Source organism: Oncorhynchus keta, chromosome 25 (genome assembly GCF_023373465.1).
Source record: "Oncorhynchus keta strain PuntledgeMale-10-30-2019 chromosome 25, Oket_V2, whole genome shotgun sequence".
In the NCBI taxonomy this organism is placed as follows: Eukaryota; Metazoa; Chordata; class Actinopteri; order Salmoniformes; family Salmonidae; genus Oncorhynchus; species Oncorhynchus keta.
Window position 1 is genome coordinate 2,092,734 of NC_068445.1, and position 23,969 is coordinate 2,116,702.

Here is a 23,969-nt window from a genome sequence, read left to right on the forward strand (position 1 = left end):
AAGTAGTGCACTATATAGGGAATAGGCTGCCATTTTGGATGAAACCCATGAGTCTCAAGTATCATTATTAAATCCTAGTGGCGCGGCGGTCTAAGGCACTGCATCTCAGTGCTAGAGGCATCACTACAGACGCTGGTTCAATTCCAGGCTGTATCAGAACCGGCTGTGACTGGGAGTCCCATAGGGTGGCGCACAATTGGCACAGCGTCGTCTGGGTTAGGGTGTGGCTGGGGTAGGCGGTCATTGTAAATAACAACTTGTTCTAAACTGACTTGCCTAGTTAACAAAAAAAAAGTCATGCTGCATGTTTCCATTATCTGTGCTGGTAAATGACGAGAGCAGCTCAACAGTACCAAGTGTGTGGTGTGGTTCCGGATTCACTGGTGTGAGCCTATTTGAAAGGTCATGACTCATTTGTGGTGAGCTGTGTTGGTGAGAGCTGCAGGAGGGAGAGAGGATGAACATTTGAATCACTTCATACATGAGACAGGCCTGTTAATGTTGATGAATAGGCGGCCCCACTGAAGCCACTGTGTCTGGGCGAGGCACCTCACTGTCGACCGACTAAAGTTGCCATCTGTGTGCCAGGGTACCGTCATTCTTTTGGAGAGAGGGAGCCCTAAGAATAGTCTCAGACAATAAAGAGTGATACTGGGGAGAGAGGGAAAGAGGGAGAGAAGGAGAAGATGCTACGCCTCTGGCCCATTCAACTGACTCGTGGCTTTAACAAGGGTAAGTCATACTACCAAAAGTTCCTAACAAAGGATAGGGGGCTCTGTCTTTCTTTCCTTGTGTTGATTTGTTTTGTTCAGCACAAGTCAAATATTATGCAATTAACTCTGCAGCAGAGAGACGATGAAAAATGGTGTTTGTGGCTAAGAAACCCCCTTTGAGGAACTAGCAGCAATGCAATTTCATGCGGCTTGTGCCAAATAGTGTGTGTTCAAAGTCGACAATGTTTTAATTATGTCACTTTTGCAACGTCTCAGTGGTTTAAGTAATAAAAAAAAAACATAACAGGTTTATGCAGCGGTTAAACCCTACTTCTTTTGTCAAATCAATAACCAAATCCTCTTAGGTAAAACTCATTGTTGCTCTGCTGTTTGGCTCAGATTATGTGCTCCTGTTCTTTGTTGGGTATTAGAGAGACGATTCAGATCCCTCCCCCACTGTTTAGTGAGATTACTTTTACCTACGTGTTAGCTGTAAAGATTAAAGAAACAACGTAGCGTAAATGCTAAATACATGTCAAGCTTGGTTTTGTGATTAGATGGTGGTGTTAACCTTTTATTCCGATATACATAGATTAAAATTGAGGGGAAGATCATTCCTCGATCAGGGGCTCCAGGGATTGGGAAGAGGAATTTTGAGGTTAGATGATTGTGCAGTTGGATGTAGAGTAGCTACCGGACCCTATTTTGAAATTCAGCAGGCTTTGACACACCGGGCTATTGTCCCAATGTTGTCCCTGAAAAGAACAGATAAAGACATTTCCCATCCATCTTCACAATCACAAATGTTCATATCCTCACACACACACACACACACACACACACCTGTTTCTTAGAGGGAGCTTGATCAAAATAGTGCAGTCCAAAACATTGGATATAAAGTTTTTGGAAATTGTTTCTTTCAGTTAAGAAGTGTCCAACCTCGTTGAATAAAACATTCTGGTAAATTCAAATTAACCCAATATTTTCCCCTGACATAAGTGTTTCCCTCTGAAAGGCAGTAGGTGACTACCCTGCCAAAAGGAGGTGGGTGGCTTAGGCTGCCATGTTACATTAGCCTTGTGAGGTTCCTGCTCCAGGCCCCTTATGTTCCTCTGTCAAATTACTCTGTAAGGGAGAAGAGGCAGAAAGGCATGTTCACCAATCCAGTAATTATGTTTACTCCGCTCTCCCCAGCATGCACCATACTGTAGCTGGTGGTCCGATGGGTAGCCTATTTCATATGAACCCATCCATTGTAACATGATTTAATTTGCAACATGATTTAAGTTGTAACACGATTTAATTTGAAACAAGCACAATTACATATTTCAAAAGACAAAAGTACATACTTTTGAAACAACTGAGCAGGAAAGAAAGAAAACATGTAAATATATTTTTTTCAAGCCAGATCCTATTAGCAAAAGCATTTTAGTTCTAGCCCAGTGAGCTGTCCTGGACTGTTTCTCCAACATCTGTTTCTAATTATTCTGGGTTTTGTTATCAGATCCCCGTCTTTGGAAATTGCTTTGCAGATTTGCATATGGTTGGCGATAGACTATTAATTGCTTTTTATATTTTCCTAAGGAAACAAAGAGAATTAATGACAGCTCAAGGCCAATTAAGGCGAAAAACAAGTGCAGGAGGAGAAGTTGTCACACACAGCATCGGTCTGTCGCCGCTGTCACCGTCGAGCGCGTATGCGGTGGGCGGGAATGCCACCTGTGTGCCAACTGGTGCCCACCACCGCGAGAGAGGTACTGCTAGGAAAGACTATCTCCACTGAGCCCAGATACCAACCATAGTGGAGAATGATCAGAGTAAAAACTCAGTGGTTTTACCACACAATGCTTCCTGATTCCTTGAAAACAAACGCATGCATAGATGGAGAGAGAGAAAGAGAAAGGGAGGGAGTATGAGGCATCTCAGCAGATGCAGAGAGAGCCTGGAGAGAGAGAGCTGGAAGGCGGTGAGGGACAGTTGTGAGCTGGCATGTTGAGAGAGGCTTTTAGAGATGAAGCTCCAGCACAAACAGAGGGTTGGGCCAGCTGGGAGGGAGGGAGGGAGGTTGGGTTGTTGGCTCATGAAGGTCAGACTGTACCTGAAGAAACCTTGGTCTGTCTCAGGTAGCCAGACCTTTCTCTGAACTGAGACGGTGCTTGAAAACACTTCTGTAGAAAAAAGTTGTTGCTTGCACCCACATTGTGTAAATATGCCCTTAAATCTGCCACAGTTTCATGAATCCTTGATTGCAATACCTAATTGTTAACCTCTGGAACCCTCAACATTTCAACATTTGAGACCAGACATAAAAAACAACAAAGCACAAGCTCCAACAACAATGTTAGAAATGTAACAACCAAGTGATAAAACCCTAAATATTAGCCCCTTCAAATGAACTTAAACTGATTGGTAGAAAATACCACTTTATATACAGTATGTGTGAGTTGCAGTCAGTTTTGGAATGGGTGGCTAGTCATGAACTTGTCCTGAACATGTCTATAACTAAAATCATTGTATTTGGTACAAATAATTTCCTAAATTATAGACCTCAGCTGAATCTGACAATGAATGATGTGGCTGTTGAGCAAGTTGAGGAAATTAAACTTCTCGGTGTCACCTTAAGACTGTAAATTGTCATGGTCAAGGCTTATTGATGTAATTGTTGTAACAATGGGGAGCATTTTGTCTGTGATAAAGAGATGCTCGGCATTTTTAACACCACAGTCAACCAAACAGTCTCTAGTTGTATCTAATTTGATCTAATCTTGACTATTTCCCAGTGATATGGTCAAGTGCTGCAAAGAAGGAGCTAGAGCAGCACGTCTTGCATTTCAATGTCAACAGTATGCATGTCAGTCCCTCTTGGCTCAAAGTAGAGGAGAGATTGACTGCATCAATTCTTGTTTTTGTGAGAAATATGAATGTGTTGAAAATCCCAAATTGTCTGTGTAATGAACTTACATATAGCTCATACAAACATACTTACCCCACCAGACATGCCACCAGGGGTCTCTTCACAGTCCCGAGGTCCAGAACAAATTCAAGGAAATGTACAGTATTATGTTGAGCCATGATTGCATGGAACTCCCATCTTATATAGCGCAAACCTGGTTTCAAAAAACGAATAAAGTAACATCTCACAGCACCACGCCTCTCCCCATGCGACCTCATTTTTGTGTGTATGTACTGACATTGATGTGTAACTGGTAGATGCACACACACACACACACACACTCTAAAACACATTCTATGCACACCCACACATTATTATTTTTTGGTTGTATTGCTTCTTTTCTTTGTGTGTCATTTGTATTTTTTTTTTTTTATATACATGTAAATATATCGGTCTGTAATGTCTATGTTAATGTTTTTTGTATATATATATATATGTAAATTGTAACGTCTTTATGTCCATGATGTTTTTTGTTATGTATTGGACCCCAGGAAGACGAGCTGTCGCCATTGGAGTCGGCTAATGGGGATCCTGATCAAATAAAATAAAAAATAAGAAAAAGTGTAAGGAAGCAAGATTAAGTGCCCCTGTTTGTGTGTGGTTAGTCGTTGAATCTCCTCCCCTTGGTGAACATGTCGTTAAGCGTTTCAGTCTTTTGATGTCTGCTACAGAACATGAGCTGAACAAGCCACTGTGTCAGAAATGGAACCCTGCTCCTTATATAATGAACTGCTTTTAACCGGAGCCCTTTTGGGCCCTGGTTAAAAAATACTCTGCCATATTGGGAATGGGGTTCCATTTGGGATGCATAGGCCTGCTATAGTTCCAGCCTGTTCTCCCAATGTCTCTGGTAGTTGGCAACATGGTAGTTCTTATAAATGAGCTAAATGTGAAAAAAAAAAGATTATTAACAGATCTCAAAATAATTTACTGTATGGTAAACACACAGTTAGCAATCTAAAGCTGTATAGTATGTTCCCGAAAGGGAGAGTTTGACCTTTAGAAAATTAGATTGCTTATGTGTTGGAGTTGATTGTGATTTACATTATTTAATAACTCCAAACTTGACATTTATTTAGTTTATTGTGCTTTTAATGTTCTGTATTTACTTTTTATCTATGTATCAGTGTTGGCTACAGTATTTTGTGTTTAAATGTCCACACCAGTAGAAATCCACTTTTTCAAGCTGAAAGATGATGGCCAAAGTTTACCCATGATGTTGCACAACAGTCATCACTTTAGTCAAAGTATGATTATATATGGGCTTGAAGTGACAAATCCGAACTTCGTGCAAATCCATGTGAATGCGGTGTCTTTTCCTATGGTATGACATACACATATTTTCAGCCTACGTTTCGTTTCAGGGCTAGGTTTTATTCGAATGTCACCACCCACCAGCATGGCATTGTTTATTCATCAGAAACAGCTGCAAGGTTCTTCCTCTTTGTGACTGAGATGAGCCAAACAGCCTTGTGTCCACTTTTTACCTGAAAATTATCATAATTCATTGGATCATTTGTCAATTTTCATGTATTTTTGAGCTAGTCTGTATTCAAATATATATATCTCCCCCCGTTCCCCCAAGATGAATGGTTTTGGCCACGTAAGTTTTGCTTCACTTCACACACCACTGCTTTGATTGGGGTAACGTTAGCTGGCAACCACAAGTGTCTATCCAGATAATGAAAAGGCACCCGCAAAAGAAAATGTAAGGAACTTATAGTTAGTTACATGTCATTTGCGGCGTGCATGACCACTAGAAAAGTCATTGTAGCCTATCATTTCACTAATCCTGTGAGAACCATGAGCATGGACTGGATTGGAAGCCAGCAACCTACAAAGGTTCTACAATGTAGAAAAACACATATCTTTCAATCGTTATCCATATTACCTTCTTATTCGTTCTAACTATTTCTATGTCAGAGATAACAATAGATTGCCACATCAAAGATAGGCCAGTGGTTTCCATCTGTGGCGAAGTTTTCCCTTAAATTAATGCTTATGACAAATCCAGTTGACCAATCTGTTGAATACGGTGTAAAAGAAAAACAGCTAGCTAGATAAGGTTAGCAAGATAATGAGCTAGCTAGATAGCTAGCTACGGTTAACATGCCTGCTAGCTACACTGACAACTATCAGTGCCCTATTTGTTGATGTTAACTCCACGTGGAAAGTCCCATTCCCAATCCTTGAATATATATAAATAGCCTTTGTCATTCGTTGGGAGGTGGAACCTAAACATGCATTTCATGTCTAGGACAGGAAATTGAAATAGTGGCGGCAACTTCCTCCTTGAAAGTCGCAAAACCAAGGGGATTCACAAAACGTTAGCATTGAACGTTCTGTACACTCATGTTGCAGTAGTTACAAATCAGTTGAGCGGCCATCACCTCTTTTTAAATGGTGCAACAACAACAAAAAACGCTCTACAACCAATAACAAAATAACAACAAGCATGTGTCACGTAAACAACATTAAGCTACACCAGTGTTTTTCTCTGAGCATAGAGGGAGGGAGGCGGAGAGGGGAACAGATGGACGGCTTTCATTTTGTGATTATGAATCTAGTGGGTTATTTAGTCATGTTTCCGGGAATAAACAATGCTGTGATTAGGATTCACCAGACGCCCTGTGTTTGATGAAAACGGCTTTTAATAATTATCTTGGCACAATTAGAGTCACTGGGCCCTTCTGATTGCCATGGCTCCTCCAGGCAGGCTGCACTCCTCATGTTCCCTCTCTTTTTTCAATGTCTCTACTAGTCTATTTATAGTATATATTTTTTTCTTGGAATCACAACAATAAGGTGAAGACTTTGTGGTACCTGCATGTAGAGTTGCAAAAAACCTGGGATTTTCCTCTGAAATGGATTAGGAATCAATAGGAATCACAACACTTTCTTCCCTTCCTTTGTGCAATAGATGTTGGGCATTTTTAGAGATAAAAATGGCAATACACACATTTTCAAGTGCATTAATTGTTCATAAAAGGAATGAAATGCATAGAAATCAAATACATTGAATGGGAATTCCCCATTCAAGTCAATGATCCGTCTGTTCTATTCATTCTATTTCTATTTAATCCTACCCAATAGTCAAAATCCAGTTAGATAACCTTTGAAAAACTGGGCCCTAATGTGATTCCAACTTCCAAGCCTGTAGAATTGATACAGCCAACAACATTTTTCTGGAAGCAAAACTGTAAGACCCTGTGATATACAGTGCATTCGGAAAGTATTCAGACCCTTGACTTTTCCCATATTTTGTTACATTACAGCCTTACTCTAAAATTGATTTTTTTTTTTAAATGATCATCAATCTTCACACAATACCCCATAACGAAAAAGAGGGGGGGTGAATGTTTTTATTAAAAATAAAAAACAGAAATACCTTCTTTACATAAGTATTCAGACCCTTTGCTATGAGACTCAAAATTGAGCTGAGGTGCATTCTGTTTCCATTGATCCTCCTTGAGATGTTTCTACAAATTGATTGGAGTCTACCTGTGGTAAATTCAAAACCAAGCCATGAGGTCAAAGGAATTGTCCGTAGAGCTCCGAGACAAGATTGTGTCGAGGCACAGATCTGGGGAAGGGTACCAAAACATTTGTGCAGCATTGAAAGTCCCCAGGAACACAGTGGCCTCCATCATTCTTAAATCGAAGACGTTTAGAACCACCAAGACTCTTCTAGCTGCCCAAGCTAGCTGCCCGGCCAAACTGAGCAATCGGGGAAGAAGGTCTGATGAAACCAAGATTGAACTCTATGGCCTGAATGCCAAGCGTCACGTCTGGAGGAAACCTGGCACCATCTCTACGATGAAGCATGGTGGTGGCAGCATCATGCTGTGGAGATGTTCTTCAGCGGCAGGAACTGGGAGACTAGTCAGAATGAGAGGGAAAGATGAACGGAGGGAAGCACAGCGAGATCATTGAGGAAATTTGGAGAAACTCCCCATAATACAGGTGTGTCAAGCTTGTAGCTTCATACACAAGAAGACTTGAGGCTGTAATCGCTGCCAACGGTGCTTCAACAAAGCAAGGAGGTTTGGCAAAGGAACCCAGATCCTCAAAAAGTTATACAGCCGCACCATCGAGAGCTTCCTGACTGGTTGCATCACCGCCTGGTATGGCAACTGCTCGGCATCCGACTGTAAGGCGCCACAGATGGTAGTGCGTACAGCCCAATTCATCACTGGGGCCAAGTTTCCTGCCATCCAGGACCTATATTATATTAGGCGGTGTCCGAGGAAAGGCCAAAAAACACGTCAGTCATCCAAGTCATAGACTATTCTCTCTGCTACCGAATGGCAAGCGGTACTAGAGTGCCAAGTCTAGATCCAAAAGGCTGCTTAACAGCTTCTACCCCCAAGCCATAACACTGCTGAACAATTAATCACCCAGACTATTTGCATTGACACTCCCCCCCAGCTGTTTATTATCTATGCATAATTACTTCACCCCTACCTAAATGTTCAAATTATCTCGACTAACCTGTGCCCCCACACATTGACTCGGTACCCCCTGTATAGAGCCTCATTATTGTTATTTTATTGTGTTACTTTTTATTTTATTATGTTTTAGCTTAGTTTGAAAATATTTTCTTAATATAATAATATAATACTATATGCCATTTAGCAGACGCTTTTCTCCAAAGCGACTTACAGTCATGTGTGCATACATTCTACGTATGGGTGGTCCTGCATTGTTGGTTAAGGGCTTCTAAGTAAGCCATTCACGGTATTCGGTGCATTTGACAAATACAATTTGATTTGATTTGAGTAAAAAGGTCTGAATGCTTATGTAAATGTGATTTTTTTTTTTTTTTTAATTTAATACATTTGCAAAAATTTCTAAAAACCTGTTTTTGCTTTGGGGTATTATGGGGGTATTATATTTAATTATGGGGTATTGTGTGTACATGGATGAGGGGGAGAAAAAAAATCATCCCTTTTAGAATAAGGCTGTAACTTAACAAAATGTGGAAAAAGTCAAGGGGTCTGAATACTTTCCGAATGCACTACAAAAGCGATCCAGGCAAAGGAAGAGGATGCGTTACAAATGGGCCCCTATTCCCTATATATTTAAGGAATAGGTTGCCCTTCAGGACGCCCATCCATAGTGCTGTTTGAACCAAATCACAAAATAAGAGGATTTCTTATTCAGACAAGAGTCATGCTACAGAGGGCAATCATCATGAACCCTGTCCAGACGCAGACTGGGGTGAGGTGACTGAAAATGTCATAAAGTACCATTACAGTTAATGAGACGTCAGAGTCCAAACGCATGTGGAGGGCCAGGCTAGGCAGCCCTGGTGCGTCTCTTACAGGGGTAATAACAATGGATCCTCAAAAGATTCACAGAATCAAAAAGGAAGCGGCCATGTCTCAAAAGAGGGCCAAATGTGAATGTCCTCACACCTTGGTATTTTTCTTTGAAAAGTGAGTTGGTGTGGATGGTTGAGGTGTCCCATTAATAGGAGCTGTAGAGCTGCTGTGAAATGGGTGATGATTTGGTTACCTCTGACCATATTAACCTTGACTTCCGCTCTGCAAGCACACACTCCCATCTAAGCAAACTAAAGAAAAAAGGAATGACATAGTGGTGATGAATATAAAGCTAGAACGTGCACTCGCTACATATTCAAATGAAAATAACACATTATATTCCAATTGCAGGGTAGGCTAATCACGTATGTCTTTTTGTTTAGCATTTATTCTGTTCCGTTGTCAGGGACCATGTGCAATCATGACACTGACTATTACTGGGTAAAATACAGAACTGAGCAAAAATCGAGGTGCGACGCTTTAACCTACTCCACAATGCAAGCAACAAAATTGTCATGGTTAGTGTTCATGTTCAATCATGTTACCATCTCTCGACTGGAGTGTCAAATAATAGCTTGTTATGCGTTTCTATATCTGTTTCTACCTCTAGAAATAGAATTACAGTAAAGGGCGTAGCCCATCAGACCACAACAATTTGACTGTACCCTCATGGATACACTCAGTAATTATATTTCTATGTTTCTTCTTTTCTCTCAGGTGAAGTACGGCCATTTTGCCTTTGTGTGGGATGTGGCAGTGCTGGAGTATGTGGGCATCAACGATGAGGACTGCTCCTTCTACACTGTGGGGAACAAGGCACCAGACCGGGGATACGGCATTGCCCTGCAGCACGGCAGTCCATACAGGGACATCTTCTCCCAGAGGTACGTTGAACATTTAAGGCTTTATAAGTGCTAATATATGCTTAGAACAAGTAATATAATACATGCTATTTATTCAACAGGTTTATCGAAAGCGACTTACAGTAATGCATGCATATATTTTTTTGTATGGGTGGCCCCAGAGGGAATCGAAGCAACAAACCATGCTGTAAACAGTGCCATGCTCTACCGACTGAGCCATACAGAGCTGCAAAAAGTGTTACTACAGTACACTATTCAGTGAACAAGCAGCCGTGTGCAAACATACAGGCTACCCTGACTACACGATTGCCTCATCTACAATGTGAGAAGGATTTAGTCATTTCTGTTTTTGAAGTCAACCGCTGTATGGCCTTTCAGTGAAATGTCACCTTTTGTTCAGTGGACTGGAGTTTGTCCAAGTCATTTTGTGAAACGACATTTGTGAAACGACATCAAATGGAATTATAGGTGGTTGATAGTTTGACAAAGTACAGCAAGACAAAATGCTAAATCACTTGTCCATTAGAAATTACCTTAAAGATGACTGACAAGGGCATGTAGTAAAGCTCAATCATTATGACATGCTCAAGTGCCCCGTGCACCTGTAATGATGTGCTACTGCACTTATTTTGATTTCTATACACACTAAGAGAGGATCCTTCATGCCATCAAGAGGCAGATGCAAGCTGAATTTGTATTTAGAATGAACAAGTGTGTGTGTGTGTGTGTGTGTGTGTGTGTGTGTGTGTGTGTGCGTGCGTGCGTGCGTGCGTGCGTGCGTGCGTGCGTGCGTGCGTGCGTGCGTGCGTGCGTGCGTGCGTGCGTGCGTGCGTGCGTGCGTGCGTGCGTGCGTGCGTGCGTGCGTGCGTGCGTGCGTGCGTGCGTGCGTGCGTGCGTGCGTGCGTGCGTGCGTGCGTGCGTGCGTGCGTGCGTGCGTGCGTGCGTGCGTGCGCGTGCGTGCGTGCGTGCGTGCGTGCGTGCGTGCGTGCGTGCGTGCGTGCGTGCGTGTGCGTGCGTGCGTGCGTGCGTGCGTGCGTCGCGTGCGTGCGTGCGTGCGTGCGTGCGTGCGTGCGTGCGTGCGTGTGTGTGGGCGTCTGGTGCTCCTGTTTGTGCGTGTGTGTGAATGAGCCCCAGCGTGTGATTCAGTATTTCTTTTTATTCTATTTATTCTTTTTATTCTATTTGCACCTCTTTGTCTACTGATGCACACAACTGCAGAATATTGCCACTAATGGTGGTTGTGAAAGTAAACAAGTTATTAATTGACAGTCCTATTTAATTCCATGTCATTATTTCCAGGACTTTGTCAGGCTCTTGGGGAGCGCTTTCCAAGCTCATTTTAAAATAAAACAGTTTACTAAAAGTGTTCCCTATGGTTCCCAAACAATGCAAGGGAAATTACTGAGACAAAATTGTTTTGGAAACATGACTTCTTCTGACTTTTTGGATTACACAAGTCAATGAAGCACAACAATGAAATGATGGAGAAATTGTATTTGTCTCCCAGCAGTGGCTCTCCATGGTGTTCCCCACTATCATCACAGAGTTGGAGAGTAACTGATTACATGTAGTCTGTAACTGTAATCCATTACGCCACCAGCTAAAACAAACATACAGTCAATAATACAGTAGAAAAATATGTCTATATACAATGTGAGCAAATGAGGTGAGATAAGGGAGGTAAAGGCAAAAAAGCCATGATGGCGAAGTAAATACAATATAGCAAGTTAGAAATAAAAAAAGTTTTAAAAAAAATACATTTAAAAAAATAAACACTGGAATGGTAGATTTGCAGTGGAAGAATGTGCAAAGTAAAGATAATAATGGGTTTCCAAAGGAGCAAAATAAATAAATAAATACAGTAGGGGGAGAGGTAGTTGTTTGGGCTAAATTATAGATGGACTATGTACAGGTGCAGTAATCTGTGAGCTGCTCTGATGACACACCAAATGTGTTTGATGGATCCGTTATGTCTTCTAATGCCTCTTAAGTGGAACGTCATCCTAAAGTAAGTCATACAAGATTTGGGTAGTCCTAAAATTACATTACTGATTAGGGATATACTGATCATCAGTATTTATTATCAAACTGTGCCAACGTTCCCTCAACTATTGCTATTTGAAGGCATGGAATAGCTTGGGGTTGATATTGCGTTTGAATAAAAAAACACGGATATCTCCAAGCGTTTTGTTGGCCTTGTCAATCAGAATTTCATGTCCTGAAAGACAATGGAGACAAAACATTGCCAAGCTATCAATAGTCAGTCAAATAGCCAGTGATGTTGTGTGTAATTAGAGTGGGAGCCTGTGCAAGTGCACAGGGTATTGTTTTGGTCTCCAGTCTGCTCACAAAATATTTCACCGTTTACAGTTCCCAGTGTATTAAGATGAAAAAGAATTGATCTGCTTTAACATTGTGGAAAGAGAGAGGGTGTATGTGTGTGTGTGTGTGTGTGTATGTGTGTGTATGTGTGTGTATATGTGTGTGTAGGTGTGGGGGCACTACTCTGACAGTGAGGGTTCTATCCACTTCCCCTAATAGCACCTTGCTCTCCGCTGTCCTTCTATAGAAGGTGGGGGGTTTGGGGGTGGTGGTGGGGGTGTCGTTGATAGAGTACTGCCATTACATTACTCATCACAAATACAACTTGTTGTTCACCTTGATAGAATCAAACAACCCAGAAGAAACAGTTCCCAGAGAGAAGTCATGTTTGCCACTTACCGGAGAGAGTGTGAGTCACTGTGCCACCATACATTGATGTGTATATATAGTGTGCTGGTAATGATGTGTGGTACCCAGACTGAGTTGATCATCCAGATATAGTGTAGACAGAGTCAGAATGCTGCAGTTTTCAGGAATTTGATGAAAACTACTGATTTCAGGTGAGAACCCTATGAGCCTTGCACTTAAATAGCAGCAGCATACACACACAGCCACACAATCATACATACAGTGCATTCAGAAAGTATTCAGACCCCTTGACTTTTTCCACTTTTTGTTACATTACAGCCTTGTTCTAAAATTGATGAATCATGTTTTTCCTCATCATTCTACACACAATACCCCATAATGATAAAACATCACAACAATAAAACTAATGTATAAACGTTTTAAAACTGAAATATGACATTTACATAAGTATTCACACCCATTACTCAGTACTTTGTTGAAGCACCTTTGGCAATGATTACAGCATCAAGTCTTCTTAGGTTTTACACTACAAGTTTGGCACACCTGTATTTTGGGAGTTTCTCCCATTCTTCTCTGCAGATCCTCTCAAGCTCTGTCAGGTTGGATGGAGAGCGTCGCTGTACAGCTATTTTCAGGTCTCTCCCGAGATGTTCGATCGGTTTCATGTCTGGGCTCTGGCTGGGCCACTCAAGGACATTCAGAGACTTGTCCCGAAGCCACTCCTGCGTTGTCGTGGCTGTGTGCTTAGGGTCATTGTCCTGTTGGAAGGTGAATCTTTGCCCCAGTCTGAGGTCCTAAACACTCTGGAGCAGGTTTTCATCAAGGATCTCTGTGTACTTTACTCTGTTCATCTTTGTCTCGATCCTGACTAGTCTCCCAGTCCCTGCCGCTGAAAAACATCCCCACAGCATGATGCTGCCACCACCATACTTCACTGTAGGGATGGTGCCAGGTTTCATCCAGACATGACGCTTGGCATTCAGGAGTTAAATATTGGTTTCATCAGACCAGAAAATCTTGCTTCTCATGGTCTGACAGTCCTTTAGGTGCCTTTTGGCAAACTCCAAGCAGGCTGTCATGTGCCTTTTACAGAGGAGTGGCTTCCGTCTGGCCGCTCTACCATAAAGGCCTGATTTGTGGAGTGCTGCAGAGATGGTTGTCCTTCTGGAAGGTTCTCCGATCTCCACAGAGGTACTCTAGAGCTCTGTTAGTGACATTGGGTTCTTTGTCTCCTCCCTGACCAAGGCCCTTCTTCCCCGACTGCTCAGTTTGGCCGGGCGGCCAGCTCTAGGAAGAGTCTTTGTGGTTCGAAACTTCTTCCATTTAAGAATGATGGAGGCCACTGTGTTCTTGGGAACTTTCAATGCTACAGAAATGTTTTGGTACCTTTCCCCAGATCTGTGCCTCGGCACAATCCTGTCTCGGAGTTCTACAGACAATTCCTTCGAGCACATGGTTTGGCTCACTGTCAACCGTGGGACCTTTTTATATAGACCGGTGTGTGCCTTTCCAAATCATCTCCAATCAATTGAATTTACCACAGGTGGATTCCAATCAATTTGTAGAAACATCTCAAGGAGGATCAATGGAAACAGGATGCACCTGAGCTCAATTTCGAGTCTCATAGCAAAGGGTCTGAATACTTACATAAATAAGGTATTTCTGTTTTTGCAAAAATGTCTAAAAACCTGTTTTCACTTTGTCATTATGGGGTATTGTGTGTAGATTGCTGAGGATAAAACATGTAAAAATCCATTTTAGAATAAGGCTGTTAACGTAACAAAATGTGTAAAAAGCAAAAGGGTCTGAACAATACAGGTATCGACCACATTCCTCTTTTTTTCAATGTTTGCCTAAAATGACATAAAACCCAAATCTAACTGCCTGGAGCTCAGGACGTGAACCAAGGATATCCATATTCCTGATACCATTTGAAAGGAAATACTTTGAAGTTTGTGGAAATGTCAAATTAATAGAATATAACACATTAGATCTGGTAAAAAGATAATACAAACAAAAAAAAACATGCTTTTTTAAAATTCATTTTTTTTGTTCCATCATCTTTGAAATGCAAGAGAAACAGCAGGGGTTCAACCTTTAGAGCCCTGTTCCTATATTTGAATATAAAAAATAGATTTGATCAAACAGAACTATGCTACATTTTATCTCTGGGACCCTCGGGATGACAAATCAGAGCAAGGTCACTGAATGTAAGTACAATATTTACCTTCAGAGGTGAATGTATCAAACCAGTTGCCGTGATAAAAGTGTTGTTGTTGTTGTGCACTCTCCTCAAACAATTTCGTGATGTTCTTTTCACTGTAAAAGTTGCTGTAAATTGGACAGTGCAGTGGAGTGGAGGGACAACGATCCCTCTGGTGGAGGGACACCGATCCCGTAGAGGTTAAATTGCCTAAAAGAGACGGGAATGCTTTGCCAGGAAACTATTACTTGAATTGTATCGTATTTCTGGAATCAGTGTCGGTGGAGCCCTCCCAAAGTGGTGAGGATATTGACCCTAGTAATGGCATTTTAGCCACCAATGGCACAGTGAGTGACAGTGTTCTTCTTAGATCTTGAGGGTCCATGGCGCTCTGTGCATGTGTGCATCTTTCGGGGGTCGATTTCCAGTTTGTGGAAATTACTTGATTTTGTGGAGGCTCCACTGTGGCAGCGGTGAGAATGAGATCGACACCTGACATTGTCAACCTCTCGTCATCTGGAACAACGACAGAACTGTCACTTACAGTCCCGTCCATCAACATTAGACAAACTCACGCCCCCTGAAACTCTCATTAAAACCCATAAGTGGGATTTAATGAATGAGTAGTTGACATTTCTGCTATCTTATCAGAGATTCCCTCAGTTGTTTGCTTCATCCCCATAAATGGGTCGCTACACTGTCAAAATACATTTGCAAGTACAGTTTGTGACCTAAGATTGCTTGTATGTTATATAGGGATTTGTTCAAAGTTCTAGAAATCCTATTCTTGTAGCTGACTGAGATTTGATCAGCTAGATACAAATATATTGCAAATGTAGTGGAGATATGTATTCATCACCAAACATGCTATGCAGTTAGGTAGTTAGCCATTTGCTTTCTGTTCGTATTCTTATTTTGTACTATTTCTTATTGTTCTTGCATTTGGGGGGCAGGTTGCTTGAACAAAACCCCAAGCTGACAAGGTCAGAATCTGTTGTTCTGCTTCTGAACAAGGCAGTCAACCCACTGTTCCTAGGCCGTCATTGTAAATAAGATTTTTTTCTTAACTGACTTGACTAGTTAAATAAAGGTACAAATGTAAGTGTTGAGAAGGAACCTGCAAGTACGCATTTCATTGGACGAGGTACACCGTATACCATGCTTATCCCGTACATACGGCTAACAAAACCTGAAGCTCTCTGGACTCTTTTCCCCCTCTCATACCGCTTTGTGTGATTCGATTGTTTTAGTGGCCTAATTGTACCACCAATTATGATGATTTGTGACTGTGAATCTGGAATGGGCACGAGTGGCATTGTGAAGACAAGCTCTTTGGAGGTAGCAGTCAGACAGTGAGAACACGGTTTGGCTGGCTGTGTGGGATTAGTACCATGGCCGTCACGCCTCCCTCGTCCTAAGGAGTTGCTACTCAGAGTTCACTTTCTGCAAGGAGCTCATTTTAGAGCAGTTTCTCTCCTGTGCTTTTTTTGACATTGTGTAACCATGTTGTCAGAAATTCCCCCAGGTGGAACATACTGGAACGTTCCCTGTTTTTGCTATTTCTTTGTCAGATTGAATTGTTTCTTCTAAAGTTTGGATGCAGTGGAACAAGGTTGCACCCTCTTGCATAGGTTATAACTACAGATAAGATAAGAGCAGAATACGATAAGATAATGAATTTATTATCCACATGGGGACATTTTGTGTGCGGCTCTGTGCATACATTAAACACATGCATATCAAGCGTAGACAAAAGACAATAAACCATTATTACAAACAATAAATAGAACCAGTGAGGGTAGACAAAGTGCAGTTCATGTGGGAATCCTAATTATTCTGAACACAATACACATTTGTACACTATCGACTACAGCAGTGTTTCTCAACTCCAGTCCTTGAGTACCCCAACGGTACACACTTTTTGTAGTCTTGGACAAGCACACTTGCCAACTAATCATCAAGCCCTCGATGAGTTGAATCAGGTGTGTTTGTCCACCCACAACAGCACAAACATTTGTGCTGTTGGGGGTACTCCAGGACTGGAGTTGGGAAACATTGGACTACAGTATCAATTAAAGGCCTGCCTGCTGGACCTACTCGTGTTTGTCATTTAGAAGCCTTATTGCCTCTGGGATAAACAATTGTTTGGCTCTCTTATTTAAAAAAAAAAAAATTCACGACTGTCTTGGTGGGCTTGGACCATGTTAGTTTGTTTGGCTCTCTTATTGTCAACCTGAGGGGAGTAGCTCACACTCCTGATATTGAAGATGTCTGGGGCCCTAGAGTACCTTAATTTAATGATCTGTCTCCTTGAGAAGCAATTTGCCTATGGATACGAACCTGAGACACAATTCTGGTTTAAAGACTCTGGACCCCAGATTTATCACGTTGTGTGTGTGTGTGTGTGTGTGTGTGTGTGTGTGTGTGTGTGTGTGTGTGTGTGTGTGTGTGTGTGTGTGTGTGTGTGTCTTTGAATGTGAGTTGTATGTGCCTTTGTCTGTGCTCAACTGAAATGTAGCATCTCAGATGTTATAATTTGTTTGCATCACCGTGGAATTTCTGCTTTTCCTTTTTTCTTTTCTTTTCTTTTCTTTTTTTCTTGTCTTCTCTTTAGTCCTATCAAGTACGGTAGTTTGTCTGCCTCTGTCAAAACCATCTAATAACGTATGATCATTTCTGCAGCAGCTGGTTGCCTTGGAAACAGCTCCAGTAGTCCACACTAATCGCCATGCAGAGCCCAGGAGGCAGAGAGGCTGGTTGGTACAGCAGCCAGGTTACCCGTGATACAAGTCAGTATTGGACATCTATCTAGGTCTGAGGACATCGGGAGATGACGTGGAAACGGCCACTAGGGGCAACAGTGTTACCTTCAAGTATGTTTCGGTTTTGCTAGGGTGTTGTGGACAGGGATGGGTGTAAGAATCTGCCTCTGATTCCAAGTTTGAATCCAGCGATAGAAAGTTGGTTTTTATATTTTGGTTTTAAGCCTATCCCAAACCTTTGGTACGTATTCGAAATTTGACATTTGAGAAACATGGATGGACGTCTAATTCTGACATGAGACTGTACAGAACTTCCCACCTACCTCCAGTGATAGAAACATGTCAATAGACTGCATACATTACATGTGTGACATTAGATCATTTTCCTGGAATGAGAGCTTGGCCTAACAACACGGAACCCCTTGGCGACACTGTGATGTCATGAAGTGATGTCATGAAGTGTGTGTGCGCGCGTGTGTGTGTGCATGTGTTGTCACCAGAGAGCATGAGTAAGAATGATCAGCCCTTTACAATCTGTTATGGACTAGAGCTAGGTCACTATTCAGAGTTCTCTACAGCCCAGGTCATGCAGAGCCTGAAAGATGAAAATACCAACCAACCTACTGCGCACACACACAGGCACACATTTTATAACTAACCCCAAGTGACACATTGGTGAACCCCTGATCCAGTCACTAGAATGACACGGTGGTTGAGAGGGACAAGGCTGTTCTTATTGTGTACAGGCCCAGATCAGCCATCCAGTCACCTTGGAGGTGACATTTCTCTAGCCCCAGTTGGAGCTCATCTGTTGGGACGATACCTCCTGTCACCACTGCACAGGGCCAGGGGGAACGCAAGCCCTCCATTGCTCCGTTCCCGCTCCATCACTCCATCTTACCGTGCGGTGACATATACAGTATAATTGGGGTGAGGAGGGGGCGCCTCTTTTGTATTGCCTGTGTGGCTCATGGTAGCTAATGGTAACACATAGTGGAAAAATAACTTGTATTCTATTTGGAAGTCACAGTGTGCTGTGAGTACACCAGATGCATAGGAGACAGATCTTAATAGTAGTTGCAATAGAATAAATACTTTTTTTATGTAAATAGAAACATGTCTTATTCTGTATATACTACATGAGGTGAACATAGGGTGGCAGTTAAGAGTGTTGGGCCAGTAACCGAAAGGTCACTGGTTCGAATCCTCTAGCCGACTAGGGGAAAAATCTGTCGATGTGCTCTTGAGCAAGGCGCTTAACCCTAGTCGGTCTGGATAAGAGTGTGTGCTAAATTACTCAAATGTAAATGAACAACTTGATGTGATATGTCTGTTTTGGAGAAAAACATGGCAATAAAAGAGCAACATTTCCACAGAGATAAAACATACAGAAAAATGTTATCATATTACTCCACTTAGTGCATGAAAGCAGTGATAAACGACTAAGCTCTTAGGGTAGCTTTCCACATTGACCAATCTTCTTTGGCCACGATCTCAAGTATTTTGTTTACTCTAAAGTATAATCACTTTTTTTCCAGTTCTTTTCTTTTAAGCTACTAAAATGCATCTATCGTATGTGTCTGTGTGCGTGCGTGTGACGGGGGGGATGGGTTAAAGAGCAAAACACACATTTCTGTGCACTGTTAGGGAAATAGAGGACAATGAAGTATTCTGAAATATTGAAAAGCAAGCAAAAACCCATACTGGAATATCTGAGCACTTGGATGACTTCCGAGATTGATGGAATTGAATATGTTTGACGGAATTGCTGTCTGCATTTTGATAACCGAGGTATCTCCCTCATTCCATTCTATTAGATTGAGTGCAATCCCTCTTTCCATTGTTTTCCTTTTCGGACCTGTCTTTGTCGGCGGCATAACAACTACAGTATCAATCGTCGAAGCTCAAATCTCGGACCGACTTTGATTAATCAAGATGACATTTCTTCCAATATCAAATCAAATCAAAAATCAAATCAAATTTTATTTGTCACATGAGCCGAATACAATAGGTGTAGAGCTTACTTATGCTTACTTATAAGCCCTTAACAAACAATGCCGTTTTAAGAAAAATACCTAAAAACATAAGAAATAAAGTAACAAGTGATTAAAGAGCAGCAGTAAAATAACAATAACGAGGCAATATACAGGGGGTACCGGTACAGAGTCAATGTGCGGGGGTCACCGGTTAGTCGAGATAATTGAGGTAATATATGCACGTGGGTAGAGTTATTAAAGTGACTTAGGCATAGATAATAACAGTGAGTAGCAGCAGCGTAAAAGAGGGGGGCAATGCAAGTAGTCTGGGTAGCCAATTCATTAGATGTTCAGGAGTCTTACGGCTTGGAGGTAGAAGCTGTTTAGAAGCCTCTTGGACCTAGACTTGGCGCTCTGGTACCGCTTGCCATGCGGTAGCAGAGAGAGCAGGCTATGACTAGGGTGGCTGGAGTCTTTGACTATTTTTTGGGCCTTCCTCTGACACCGCCTGGTATAGAGGTCCTGTATGGCAGGAAGCTTGGCCCCAGTGATGTACTGGGTCGTACGCACTACCCTCTGTAGTGCCTTGCAGTCGGAGGCCAAGCAGTTGCCATACCAGGCAGTGATGTAACCAGTCGGGATGCTCTCGATGGTACAGCTGTAGAACCTTTTGAGGATCCGAGGACCCATGTCAAATCTTTTCAGTCTCCTGAGGGGGAATAGGTTTTGTTGTGCCCTCTTTACGACTGTCTTGGTGGGCTTGGACCATGTTAATTTGTTGGTGATTTGGACACCAAGAAACTTGAAGCTCTCAACCTGCTCCACTACAGCCACGTCGATGAGAATGGGGGAGTGCTCGGCCCTGCTTTTCCTGTAGTCCACAATCATCTCCTTAGTCTTGATCACATTGAGGGAGAGGTTGTTGTCCTAACACCACATGGCCAGGTCTTTGACAACCTCCCTGTAGGCTGTCTTGTCGTTGTTGGTGATCAGGAACACTGTTGTGTCATCGGCAAACTTAATGATGGTGTTGGAGTCGTGCCTGGCTGTGCAGTCATGAGTGAATGGGGAGTACAGGAGAGGACTGAGCACACACCCCTGAGGGAACCCTGTGTTGAGGATCAGCGTGGTGGATGTGTTGTCACCTACCCTTACCACCTGGGAGCGGCCCGTCAGTTGCAGAGGGAGGTGTTTAGTCTCAGGGTCCTAGCTTAGTGTTGAGCTTTGAGGGCACTAATGGTGTTGAACGCTGAGTTGTAGTCAATGAATAGTATTTTCACATAGGTGTTCCTTTTGTCCAGGTGTGAAAGGACAGTGTGGAGTGCAATAGAGATTGCATCATCTGTGGATCTGTTTTGGCGGTATGCAAATTGGAGTGGGTATAGGGTTTCTGGGATAATGGTGTTGATGTGAGTCATGACCAGCCTTTCAAAGCACTTCATGGCTACAGATGTGAGTGCTACGGGTCGGAAGTCATTTAGGCAGGTTAGCCTTAGTGTTCTTGGGCACAGGGACTATGGTGATCTGCTTGAAACATACATGTTCGTATTACAGACTCAGACAGGGAGAGATTGAAAATGTCAATGAAGATACTTGCCAGTTTGTCAGCGCATGCTCGGAGTACATGTCCTGGTAATCCGTCTGGCCCTGCGGCCTTGTGAATGTTGACCTGTTTAAAGGTCTTACTCACATCGGCTGCGGAGAGCGTGATCACGCAGTCGTCTGGAACATCTGGTGTTCTCTTGCATGTTTCTGTGTTACTTGCCTCAAAGTTAGCATAGAAGTCATTTAGCTCGTCTAGTAGGCTCGTGTCACTGGGCAGCTCTCGGCTGTGCTTCTCTTTGTAGTACAATAATAGTTTGCAAGCCCTGCCACATCCGACGAGCATCAGAGCCGGTGTAGTATGATTAGATCTGTATTGACGCTTTGCCTGTTTGATGGGGAATAGCGGGAATTCTTGTAAGCTTCCGAGGTAGAGTCCCAGTTTTTTCCCCCTCTGGTTACACATTTAACATGCTGATAGAAATGAGGTCAAACAGATTTAAGTTTCTCTACATTAAAGTCCTTGGCCACTAGGAGCGCTGCCTCTGGATGAGCGTTTTTCTGTTTTCTTTCTATACAGCTCATTGAGTGTGGTCTTAGTGCCTACATTGGTCTGTGGTGGTATGTAGACAGCCACCAAACAATACAGATGAAAACTCTCTAGGTAGATAGTATGGTCTACAGCTTATCAAGTCTCTGTTTCTGATTGGACGTTTCACTAGCATATATTCCTCTTTTTCATTCCATCTGAGCCAACATCTGAGTCATCTGTTATGTGGGCCTTATCTAAATAAGATCCCTTAGTCTCCCAACAGTAATCCCAAATCAGACCTTACAGTTCTATGTGCCTATGTAGCAGAGGTTGAAGAGGTTAAAATAAGGTCTATAATATAGAATTATATGTTATTGAAATAAGATATGCTCCTCTGCTATTATTAATGTTCTAATTGTGTAAACTACCGTTATACTACATTTGCATTTGAGATACTTTGGCAACATTTTTATTTGTTATACTTTGTAGAGGCACCGTCAAAGATAAGTGTTGTCATTCAAGTCACTCGTGTGTCTTTGTCCGTGTGTTTGTGTGTGTGTGTGCTGTTAATTTTGTTTCCTGCGATACCGCAAGCCAGACCTCTGAAATATAGTTCTGTAAGTTAACAGAAGGCTCCAATCAACCTTTAAGGGCTTTCATTGGATGTCATTGTTCATTTGCTTAGCTGGACAGCATAACGTCATTAGAGAAAAGTAATAACACTCTGCTACAAAACATATTCATATTTCTTAGAATTATTTTGACAGGTTAATACAGCTGTCAGTCTGTGGCATCATTATTTGTCCAATATTGCCCTCTAGTGTTTGAAGACCATTCAAACAACTGCAGAGAATCAGGGTGAATCTCATGTGTTTTATTGATTCCTATAGTGTCCTCCCTCGCATTGGAGGAGAAGAGTCAAGGTTCCTTCTCTCACCTCCAATGTGTTTTGAGAATGAGGTGAGGAGAGAGGATGCGAGGAATCCAGGAAATACAATTGAGATTCAACCCTCAGATCATCATACAATGTGAATGACATGAGTCATACTCAGTGCTTGCCTTTGAATACAAAAACCTTATTTTAGTCTAGCCAGAGTCATAGATATGGCATGGACTCTACAAGGTGTCGAAAGTGTTCCACGGGGATGCTGGCCCATGTTGACTCCAATTCTTCCCACAGTTGTGTCAAATTGGCTGGGTGTCCTTTGGGTGGTGAACCATTCTTGATACACACGGGAAACTGTTGAGTGTGAAAAACCCAGCAGTGTTGCAGATCTTGACACACTCAAACTGGTGCCCCTGGCACCTACTTCCATACCCCGTTCAAAGTTACTTAAATATTTGGTCTTGCCCATTCACCCTCTGAATGGCACACACACAGTCCATGTCTCAATTGTCTGAAGGTTTAAAAATCCTTCTTTAACCCTGTCTCCTTGCCTTCATCTCCACTGATTGAAGTGGATTTAAGTGACATGAGTAAAGGATCATAGCTTTCACCTGGTCAGTCTATGTTTTGTGACTCTCAGTTTATATGCCTCTGTCTAGACGAAAACAAGGTTGTTGTATTCCTGGCACCACTCTGCCAGGGCCCTCACCACCCTGTAGGCTGTTTTGTTGCTGTTGGTAATCAGGCCCACCACTGTTGTGTCGTTTGCAAACTTGATGATTGAGTTGGAGACGTGCATGGCCTTAGCAGTCATGGGTGAACAGGGAGCACAGGAGGGGGCTGAGCATGCAACCATGTGGGGCTCCTGTGTTGAGGATCAGCGTAGCGGAGGTGTGGTTGCCAAACTTCACCACCTGGGGGTGGCCCGTCAGGAAGTCCAGGACCTAGTTGCACAGGGCCGGGTTCAGACCCAGGGTCCCAAGCTTAGTGATGAGCTTGGAGGGCATTGTGGTGTTGAAAGCTGAGCTGTAGTCAATGAACATCATTCTTACATAGGTATTCCTCTTGTCCAGATGGAATAGGACAGTGTGCAGGGCGATGGCACCATCAGTGGATCTGCTGTATGCAAATCGTAGTGGGTCGAGGGTGTCTGCTAAGGTGGAGGTTAGACGATCCTTAACTAGTCCCTTAAAGTACTTAATGATGACAGAAGTTAGTGCTACGGGGAAATAGTCATTTAGTTCAGTTACCTTTGCTTTCTTGGGTACAGGAACAATGGTGGACATCTTGAAGCAAGTGGGGAAAACAGACTGGGAAAGGGAGAGGTGGAATATGTCTGTTAACAGTCCAGCCAGCTGGTCTGCACATGCTCTGAATTACTATGCAATTTAACGATAGAATGTTGCAAAACGAGTTACCTCAGCACATTTGAGCGTGTTATGATCGTCGGTGCCAGGCGTATCTCAGAAATGTCTTCCCTCCTGGGCTTTAAACGCACGACAGTGTCTAGGGTTTACAGAGAAT

The 23,969-nt window shown here is 42.5% G+C and overlaps 1 protein-coding gene across 5 annotated transcripts in view; it reads left to right on the forward strand.

Moving 5' to 3' along the window:
- Positions 1–23,969, forward strand: part of LOC118358000 (glutamate receptor ionotropic, delta-2) — a 543,733-nt gene that overhangs the window by 505,847 nt on the left and 13,917 nt on the right. For all 5 annotated transcript variants that reach the window (XR_004820395.1, XR_004820396.1, XM_035735345.2 and 2 more), the window contains one exon: positions 9,708–9,874. Coding sequence is in view for 3 of the 5 variants with exons in the window: in XM_035735345.2 (XP_035591238.1) it covers positions 9,708–9,874 (167 nt within the window). In the remaining 2 variants the exon portion in view is untranslated. The remainder of the gene's footprint in view (positions 1–9,707; positions 9,875–23,969) is intronic.